Source organism: Nyctereutes procyonoides, unplaced genomic scaffold (assembly GCF_905146905.1).
Source record: "Nyctereutes procyonoides isolate TBG_1078 unplaced genomic scaffold, NYPRO_anot_genome, whole genome shotgun sequence".
Lineage (NCBI taxonomy): Eukaryota > Metazoa > Chordata > Mammalia > Carnivora > Canidae > Nyctereutes > Nyctereutes procyonoides.
Window position 1 is genome coordinate 14,318,490 of NW_026575034.1, and position 10,871 is coordinate 14,329,360.

A 10,871-nucleotide genomic window follows, 5' to 3' on the forward strand; every position below is an offset into this window, starting at 1 on the left:
AGTAATTATACCAATAGTGTAGTTATGACCAATGCACTTATTTTCAGATTTTACTTTCAAATAACTTTGCCATATATCTTTGAAATCAGTCTTTCTTATAATTTAAATTCATTAATCCACTCAGAATTACAATTCAGTATTTGTTAGACATCTTTGCATAAACTCTTTTCCGAGGTCCACACTGTTTTCCTTCTAATATCCAATTATTTAAAATTTAAGAGGAATGGGCACCGCCCATTGAGGGTGTGTGTGTGTGACTTTGAGCCTATAGTTACAAACCAGAAAATTGGGAGTGACATCATCTATGACAATAGAAAAGCTTCTCTTGGTAAGTGGAAGACCTATATATAAAAGTCACACTTGAGAGTCTACAGTCAAATTCATCAGCTTTCACAAGTTTACTCAACTTCGAAAAAGCATCAGCTGCCGATACACCTGAAAGATCTTGTCACAAGACATTGTATGGTGAGTAATCTTTAGTTTCTCTTTTAAATTGCATTTGAGATGTTTTTCATAATTGAATAATTATATAATGTGTACTCTTTTCTACAAGTATCATGCTGTTTGTTCAAGGTAAATTATTAAGGGAGAGTTTGAATGCTGTTTAATATAAAATGCCACAATACAAAAGGAATTTATGCTGCTCCACTGCCCTTAAATCATTAGTTTTGGTGATTCAAGTCTTTTGAAATGCCTTGCTTTTTCTAGATTCATCTGAAATTACACAAAAAAATAATTAAAATTGTGCATGATAAGCTCTAATGGTCTCTTACTGAAATTAAAAAAAAACAGCTTAGTGATGAATGAGTAATTCTAATTTAAATACCAGTACAAATTTATTAAGTTGTGTTAAAATTCATTTTTCCTGCAGAATATCCTTATCCAGACTGTTTTATGACTCATGTAAAACTCAAATCTATATATTATAGTTGGTGAAATTCAGTTTTACTGCTGAATGTTTATTCCCTTTACATAAAGCCTTTCCAAATTTGCTATTCTGAAAACTACATGAATGTTAAGGGTGTTTTACAACTGCTTTTTTGCTTTTTCATGGCATTCTTATAAGAAGCTCTTCTCTCTACTAAGAACAAGGAAGCCAAGGAGAGATGTCTTAAGTCACTGGCTAACTCTGACAAAGCTAGGACTAAATACCAATGCTTCTCTCCTCCAGCTACAGTGCCTCTTCCTGACATAATCCAACATCGAAGCATCTTCATCTGTTTCTTCATCAGTAGCTTTATATTGCAGAGTGGGAAAAAAATGTAGTAGATTATAATGTTTCTTATGTGACTTCTAAGTGGTGCTGCTTCCCTTTAAAATGTGAGTACACAGTCATTCTGTGTGTTAAAATGGAGAACATGAAGCATTAAGAAAAAGCACTACTGTAATAATAGGCTTTGCAATTACTGAAATGCAGATTAAGGTAAGACTATTCTATTCTGAGATGAAAGCATTATGAGCAAAAGAGAAAAGTGCTAACAATTATACTCAAACAAGACTGTTAATAAAATAAGTCAAGTAAGATAAACAAGCGTTCCATATGGAGCCAAGGCTCTAAATCCGTAAACAAGCAATTAATTAGGTGATTTTAAAATACTTCAACACATTCTTTTATTCTTTTTAATGATAGGAGAAATGTGCATTAATTCATTAAAAATCTGTATATCAGAGCCTATTGAGTTGGTATTTATGGTTATTATTGCAGGGCCTGAAATGAAGTTGACTTGTGAAAAAAAGAAATTTGCTAAGTAAATAAACAGCATTAGTAATTTACCTGGCTAAGAGAATTAACCATTTTCAAGCAAAGTATAAGCACTTAATCAGAACCAACATAAATTGTGGAAGGAAATTCTAAAAAGTAAGCCTCTTCATTCCTCATGTGGCTTAAAATTCATATATTAAAATTTGTACAAAATTCAAAAAGTTGGGGATCCTTGGGTGGCTCAGCGGTTTGGCACCTGCCTTTGGCCCAGGGCGTGATCCTGGAGTCCCGGGATTGAGTCCCACATCAGCTCCCAGCATGGAGCTTGCTTCTCCCTCTGCCTGTGTCTCTGCCTCTCTCTCTCTCTCTGATATGCATAAACAAAATCTTTAAAAAAAAAAACAACTCAAAAAGTTGCTTAAGAAAGTAAAACTAATTTCTAAGGCAAATTATGTGTATATATTAATATATATACACAGTAATATATACACTAGTATATATTATTAATATATAATATATTATGAATATGTAATAATAATTATGAATATATAATATACATATACATACATATAATATACATATACATATATAATATATACATATACATATATAATATATATACATACATATAATATATACTAGTATATATTATTAATATATAATATATTATGAATATATAATAATATAATAATATATATAATATACTAAATAAAAGAGGTTGATTTTTTTTAAAGCTTTTATTTATTCCTTCATGAGAGACACAGAGAGAGGCAGAGACACAGGCAGAAGGAGAGGGCCCAATGTGGGACTCGATCCTGGGACTCCAGGATCACACCCTGAGCCAAAGGCAGACACTCAACTGCTGAGCCACCCAGGTGTCCCAAAAGGCTGATTTTACAAGTCTTTTGTGACAACCAATTCAATTAGTTGTTGTAACATTCTGTGTAGTTGTGTGGTTGTAATGGTAACTACTATAAATTTAATTGTACAGTTTAGCATATTAAAAATATCTTTAAATATTTTCTTTAAGTATTTTCATTTTGTTTTTCCTTTCAGTGAAGATGATGTCTGCAAAAGACATGGTTAAAGTAATGATTGTCATGTTTGCAATTTGTTTTCTTGCAAAATCAGATGGGAAACCTCTTAAGTAAGTATGGTACCCTGTTCTGCATGGTGAGGGCATGGGAATTGGATTTTAAGGTTGGCTTTATGATTGGGAAGAAGAGAGTTAATGGAGTGGTCCTCCCTGTTTCTATTCCCTCCAGGAAGAGATCTGTGAGTGAAATACAGTTTATGCATAACCTGGGCAAACATCTGAGCTCCATGGAGAGGGTGGAATGGCTGCGGAAGAAGCTCCAGGATGTACACAACTTTGTTGCCCTTGGAGCTCCAATAGCTCACAGAGATGGTAGTTCCCAGAGGCCCCTAAAAAAGGAAGACAATGTCCTAGTTGAGAGCCATCAAAAAAGTCTTGGAGAAGCCGACAAAGCTGATGTGGATGTATTAACTAAAGCTAAATCCCAGTGACAATACATCAGAGCACTGCTGTAGACAGCATAGGGCAACAACATTACATGCTGCTAACATTTTCAAGCTCTTAAGATTAATAAATGCGAAAATTTACATCTAATCCATTGCTAGCCATGATAGCTGAAATTTTAATTGATTATTTTGATTCTAGTTTAATTCATTTAAGAGCTCTTTTAATTGTTCTATTTCTATTGTTTATTCTTTTTAAAGTATGTTTTTGCATAATTTATAAAAGAATAAAATTGCACTTTTTAACCTCTCTCCCATCTTATGATGCAAAATAAAAATTTAATGATCATAATTTTAAATAAATGAAGTCAAGTATTCCTCACTTGTTATAAGAATGCTTTCTGGGATTATGAGTAATATCATAATGGTTAAATTGATCTTGAGTAGGAAGAATAATGTAAGATTTTTTTTAATCATGTGTCTCACATTACCATATTTTGGAATATCATTCTTTAAATATTTCCAAAGTACCAGGTCCCCAAATCCTCACTAGCTGGATATTATTTTTATCTTCATTTCAGGGAATGAAAGGAAATGCTCAGCAAGGAAAGGCAGAAAGAGGTCTGAAACTTGAAAAGGCATTTGTCTATATACTAGTCTGGATCCGAAATTGCAAAGAACAGAATTTTTATATTTATTAGAATATAACTTCATTCATTCATTCATTCATCATTTGACAAATATCAAATTGGTGTCCATTATTTTCATGTACTAGTGTATTAGACACTAGACATACACTGGTAAGCAAAACAGACACAGTTCCATCTTGATGGGGCCTATGATTTAGTAGGATAGATAGACATTAATTATTATTTTTGATAAGCACCATGAAATAAAAGTACACAATACTTGAGAAGTGTTACATACAGAGCCCTGTTCTATTCAGGTCAATGCCGTGCAATAGAACCTTCTATGACGACAGGAATGTTCTATATTGTGTGCTTTCCAATACAGTGTCTACATGTACAATTAAAATGTGCCTTGTAGGCAGCCCAGGTGGCTCAGTGGTTTAATGCCGCCTTCAATACAGGGCGTGATCCTGGAGACCAGGGATCCAGTCTCACGTCAGGCTCCCTGCAATGGAGCCTGCTTCTCCCTCTGCCTGTGTCTCTGTCTCTGTTTCTCTCTCTCTTTCTCTCTCTGTATCTCTCATGAATAAATAAATAAAATCTTAAAAGAAAAAGAAATTCTTTAAAAAAATAAATAAAATAAAATAAAATAAAATAAAATGTGCCTTGTATGGACCCCTGGCTGGCTCAGTCAGTAGAGCACGTGACTCTTGATCTCGGGGTTATGAGTTTAAGCACTACATTGGGTGTACAGATTACTAATAAAAATAAATATACTTTAAAAAGTGTTTTTAAAAAACTAAAATATGCCTTGTGTCACTGAGGATTAGGATCCCATCCTGGCCTCAAAGTGTCCGTGTTCTAATGAGGAAGACAGAGATGGAAGCAAGTACTTACAATATCACATGTGAAATGCAAAACACAATGATACCCAGAGAAGGTAACAGATCTTCTTGATGTAGGGAGTAATTGAGAGGGGACTGAAATAGCAAGTAAATTTTGCAAAATGTAGAGGACTATTAACAAATGTCGGGCATCCTGGTGGAATCAATCAGGCTTTGGTTTAAATGCAGAGAACAGAACCTACCTCAGTTAGTTTAAATAGAAGGGGATTGGGATCCCTGGGTGGCGCAGCGGTTTGGCGCCTGCCTTTGGCCCAGGGCGTGATCCTGGAGACCCGGGATCGAGTCCCACGTCAGCCTCCCGGTGCATGGAGCCTGCTTCTCCCTCTGCCTGTGTCTCTGTCTCTGTCTCTCTCTCTCTCTCTCTCTCTCTCTCTCTCTCTGTGTGTGTGACTATCATAAATTTAAAAAATAAATAAATAATAAATAAATAAATAAATAAATAAATAAATAGAAGGGGATTCATTACAAAATCATTGAGAATGCTGATGAAAACAGATTCTGTTAAACCTGGAGGAAAAATTCACAGTCACCAAGAGAGTTGTTCTCTTCTAATATCAGCAGCTGACTGATACTATCCTGAGACTGCCCTGATCAGGAGGCAGCTGCTTCCTACTGCTGTTCCAGAAACAAACTGTACCTGCTAAGAGCAATCCAGCAAAACAGATGGCAAGCACTTTCCTTCTTGACATCTAGTGTTCCTTGTTGCTGGAATCTGCTAACACGAGCACAATAAAATCAAACCCCTCCACAACAGTACTTGCCAGCACAAAGGGAGAAGTAACAGAATCACCTTACTTAGGCCTGCCCAATCTCATAGAGTGCATATGATTGGCTGAATCTAAATCTCTTGTAGAACTTAGCTGCAGAGGTGTCTTGGGAATGCAGTTTTTAGCTTTCCAGACTACTATCTAATACAAGAATAAGCACTAGAAGGTGCCTCCAGTTCCTTGGTAGTGTCAAGCCTCAATCAGTCTTCTTTTTTTTTTTTTTTTTTTTTTTTTTTTTTTTAGGTAGGCTCCACACCTAGTGTGGAGCCTGATGTGGGGCTCAAACTCACAGCCTTGGGATTAAGACCTGAGCTGAGATCAAGTCAGTTGCTTAACCAACTGAACCCCCCAGGCACCCCCTCAATGAGTATTCTTGAATATGTCCCCTGATGGAACTGTGTGAGAATTTCCTTGGGATATTTACCCAGGGGTAGAATCCTGAAATACAAACAAGCTTCTCAAGACTCTTGTGAATCACATGTACAGTATTTATTCCCATCAGAAGAATGAGGCATTTCTGTTTCCACCTAACAATTGGAAGAATATGCATTTATAAGGTTTTGTCACATTGATGGTAAGTAGTAATTTATTGCTTTAATTTGCCTATTTCTGATTACTAGTGAGATTGAACTTCTTTCTACATGTTGGCCACTTAGGCTTCCCTGTCTGTGAATATTTTTGTATATCCTTTGCCAATTTTTTTTCCTTTGCCAATTTTTAATTGGTTTTCTGGTCCTCTCAATTTTGAGTTCTTTGCACATTCTAATACAAATTCCTTGTTGGTTTTAAATGTCACACCTGGGTGGCTCAGTGGTTGGGCATCTGCCTTTGGTTCAGACCGTGATCCTGGGGTCCTGGGATCGAGTCCCACATCAGGCTCCCCTGAGGGAGCCTGCTTCTCCCTCTGCCTCTCTATGTCTCAAATAAATAAATAAATAAATAAATAAATAAATAAATAAATAACTTTTAAAATAAATAAATATCACAAAAATTATCATGTATTTACTAACTCTATGCTTAATTTTAATGGACACAAATACATCAATTTTTCACCTTCCTGTTTGTGTTTTGGAGTCTTATTGAAGAAGTCTTTCTCCAATCTCAGGTCACAAGTTATCTCTTACATCTGCTTTAGAGTTTTACCTTTCACTTTTAAGTGTTTATTGTTCTGGAGTCTAATTTTGCATGTGACAAAATGTTATGTTGGAACTTTATTATTTTTAAATATAGATAGTGAGGCACCTGGGTGGCTCAGTGGTTGAGCATCCACCTTTGGCTTGGGTCATGATCCTGGGTCCTAGGATCCAGTCCTGCATCAGGCTCCCTATAGGAAGCTTGCTTCTGTCTCTACCTCTCTCTCTCTGTGTCTCTCATGAATAAATAAATAAAATCTTTAATAAATAAATAAATATAGATAGATAGATAGTGTTCCAAGTATCATCTGTAAAACAGTTTTTAAATTTCCCCATAGCTCTGTAGATTATTTATTTATTTATTTATTTGACAGAGCACAAGCAGGGGCAGCAGCAGAGGGAGAGGGAGAAGTAGGTTCCCCATGGAGCAGGAAGCATGATGTAGGACTAAATCCCAGGACTGGGATCATAACCTGAGCCGAAGATAGGTGCTCAACAGACTGAGCCACCCAGGCGTCCCTATAGATAATTTTAAAAATCATATCTTAAGTTCCCATGTAAACATAGGTTTGTTTGTTTGTTTATTACCTTTAAGGAGTGAAAAATTTCTTTACTGTGCTCTTTGAATCAACTTTCAATCCCTGAAGGTCAGTCTCAGATGGCGGCCCACAAGTCACTCTTCCCTGACTTTCTCTCATACCTTAACAACTTGGGTGTTGTGTCCCTCTGAGTGTCCCTAGCCCTATCGTTCTCCTCCCCATATGACCCATGCACAGGAAACTTTCCTTCCCAAGTCTTCAGGATTTGGGCCTGTGAGTATCCAACCCAGGCTATCCAGAACTCTACAGAAACAAGTTCTTGGTTCCATTTTGAAGCAGCAGTTCATGGAGGTGGCCCCAGGACATGCTGGAGGAAGAAACAGCCTGCCCTTAAACTGTGGGCCTGTTGGATCTAGTTCAGCTTCATCCCAAGCAAAGCCCAATATTTAGAATAGTCAGGTTTTAAAATCAATGATTTATTTTTGCAATTTTTATCATAAAGCGTCCTTTTCAGTAAAACAAATTGGATAGTTTTCTCAACCGTATAAACTCTTGGTACTATCAAGAGCACAGGAGTGTATGATCTATCAGTTTCATTCTATATCCTCTTCTTTTTGGACAGAGGTCACGCCTCCTTGGGAGGATTATGGCCAGATTACAACATCTGTAGCTTCCTTGGCACGGATCTTCATGGGTTGTACGTTCTCACAGTTTCTTAGGATCCCAGGGCAGAAAAGTTGGATAAAGAGGTTCTAAAGTCGATATATTTATGAAGGTGCATACATGGAAACTCTAAGTGGCATTGAAAGATGAAATGGCTTTCAGGTTAGAGTTCAGGAAAATCCCCACAGTTTGGGTTCATGTGGAGGCTGGTCTCAGTTTCTGTGCTGACAGTGACTTCATATCCTTGCTCGAGGCTCACAACCCAGAACCCCAGACCTGGGGATACCAGGAAAGGTCCTTCATGATATACAGATTCCCTGTAAACACCCACAGTCCATTCCAGTGTGTCTCCAACTTCTACCTCCCAATAGTGGCAGCCAGAGGTGAAGCAGGAGGACCTCAAGACACAAACAGCAGAGATGAATGTTTTGGCACTCTCCGGTGGTCTCATCTGGATCTATGCACCTTCCATGTTCCACAGATCATTAAGAGAATGTGAGGAAGTCATTGGCTGTGGCTAGAACCATAATCATAGTCACAGAGAAACTCAGCATTCAGCACCATGTGTTTATCATAGGCATCCTACTTTCCACCATTTTCCCCAGGTCCATGTTAGTCTGGATTCTCTGGATCCAAGAGATGTCAAGATACTGGGGACAAGTGAAGAGGTTGTCCTGATTCTCCTTTTCCTAATACCTGAAGCAGGTGAAGCGGAAGTGCTGTTTGTAGAATGTCAAATAGGCATCTTGGAACATGGGGCATGTTGATGGGACATGTTGATTCTTTTCTGAGTTTATCATGGCCCCATTTCAACCTGGACGTTCTTGGTTTTGTGCTTCTCTGGGGTATTGGAACTTCTAAACTGGATTCTAGACTTCTCATAAAGATATTTTGCTCTGTATATTATGGTTAAATCAGTGTTTCTGTGAAAGGATGAGGCCTGACTACTTTCTATTCCACCCATCTTGTTGATGTCATCAACATAGGTTTATTTTTGAGCTCTGTTTATCCTATTCTATTGATGGGTTGTTTGTTCTTGCAATATAAGATACACACACACAGTCATCCTTCTTTAAAGACCCATAGTCTGGGACACCTCGATGGCTCAGTAGGTGAGCATCTGCCTTCGGCTCAGGGCATGATCCCAGGATCTGGGATCAAGTCCCACATTGGGCTCCTGGTGGGGAGCCTGCTTTTCCCTCTGCCTGAGTCTCCGCCTCTCTCTCTGTATCTCTCACGAGTAAATACATAAAATCTTAAAAAAAAAAAAAAAGACCCATATTCTGCTATACAAATTTCACAAACTTGTTGAGTTCTTTTCTAAAAACAAAACAAAACAGCTCCAACTTTGGGATCATACTAAAATTATACATTAATTTTAGGAAGAATACTTATCTCTATTATATCATCCTATCTTCAATATAGTAAAGTTCTTCATCTAGTCTGATCTCTTTTTTTTAAAAAAAATTTATTTATTTATTCATAGAGACAGAGACAGAGAGAGAGGCACAGGCACAGGCAGAGGGAGAAGCAGGCTCCATGCAGGGAGCCTGACATGGGACTCGATCCAGGGTCCCCAGGATCAAACCCCGGGCTGCAGGCAGTGCTAAATTGCTGCGCCTCTTTTTATGATTTAAATAGAATCTAGATTTTATCTCTGATAAAATCTTTTACATCTTTGTTAATTGCTAAGTACTATATAGTTTTATAGCTATCATGAACAATATCTCTGTTGGGACACCTAGGTGGCTCAGTGGTTGAGCATCTGCTTTTGGCTCAGGTCGTGATCCCAAGGTCCTGGGGTCAAGTCCCACATCAGGCTCCCCATGGGGAGTCTGCTTCTCCCTCTGCTGGTGTCTCTGCCTCTCTGTCTGTGTCTCTCATGAATAAATAAAATCTTTAAAAAAAAAAGTTTGAAAGGTCTATGTTTTCAATACATTTTCTAGTTGATTATTTTTGGTTTAGAGGAATATTATTCATTTTTATAATTTTATCTTATATCCAACAACCCTCCTGAACTGTCTGATTAATTCTAATGGTTTGTCTCTTGATTATATTTGATTCTATGCAGATGATCATATAATTTCAAGTAATAAATAACACTTTTATTTCTCTTCTTCATCTAATTACTCTTTTTCTTTTTCATTTCTTACTGTATTAATCCAGTCCCTCTAATACCATGCTAATGAATAATTATATTAGATGTCCTTATTGTATTCTTTTTTTTAAGATTTATTTATTTATTTTAGAGAGAGAGAGCACACTCAAGGGGAAGAGTAGAGGGGAAAGGAGAGAAGCTGACTCCCAGCTGAGCGCAGAGCCTGACATGAGGCTCTGTGTGTGACATCATGACCAGAGCCAGAAACCAAAGTCAGAAACTTAACCAACTGAAGCACTCAGGCCCCCCATGTTATATTTGACCTTAGTGGGAGTGTCTGTAATTTCTCAACAAGAGAATGGTCTTTAACAAACTGATGGCATTCCCTTCTTTATTTACTTCTAAGAGTTCTTCTGAAATTACAAAAGGGTTTTAAATTTTATAAAATACTGTGTCCCCAAAATATGTAATCTTAGCCCTTTAATGTGATATTTTTGCATGCCTAGGGAAAAAAATCTACTTGATATTGGTGTTTTTACTTTTTAAAATAGCAAAATTTATTGTACATTCAGAATCATATGTAAAACACACATGTAGATTTTTAAGAAAAAAATACTTATTATACATTACTTAGATTATAAAACAGAATATTGCCAATACCCTGGAAATTCCTTATAAACTCTTCCTAATCACATCCCCTTTGATCTTCACCTCCTTACTTATACATTCATCATTATTTCCTTACTTTTCTTTACAGAAAGATCCTTTGATTAGATACATACTCTAATATTTTTTCAAATGCATGCTGTTGCATAATATGGATTCTCTCTTTCCAACCTATGATATCTATTTTCTTACCATCTACTATGGCTAAGCCCCTGTTCCACAGTTCTAGGTTTTTGCTAGTCAGCATGTCATTTAAACGTAAGTCATTTCAGAATTAGTTATGGGGACAG

At 36.9% G+C, this 10,871-nt stretch overlaps 1 protein-coding gene across 1 annotated transcript; it reads left to right on the forward strand.

Moving 5' to 3' along the window:
* The first annotated feature begins 2,746 nt into the window (after positions 1–2,746).
* Positions 2,747–3,229, forward strand: PTH (parathyroid hormone). The gene is made up of 2 exons (XM_055318092.1): positions 2,747–2,849; positions 2,968–3,229. The coding sequence occupies exons 1-2, from the start codon at positions 2,764–2,766 to the stop codon at positions 3,227–3,229; spliced, it is 348 nt and encodes a 115-aa protein (XP_055174067.1). The 5' UTR covers positions 2,747–2,763.
* The last annotated feature ends 7,642 nt before the right edge of the window (positions 3,230–10,871 follow it).

Coding starts and splice junctions, on each gene's coding strand:
- PTH (XM_055318092.1), top strand. CDS start 2,764: ATGATGTCTGCAAAAGACATGGTTAAAGTAATGATTGTCATGTTTGCA. Junction 2,850..2,967: donor TCAGATGGGAAACCTCTTAA/GTAAGTATGGTA, acceptor TATTCCCTCCAG/GAAGAGATCTGTGAGTGAAA.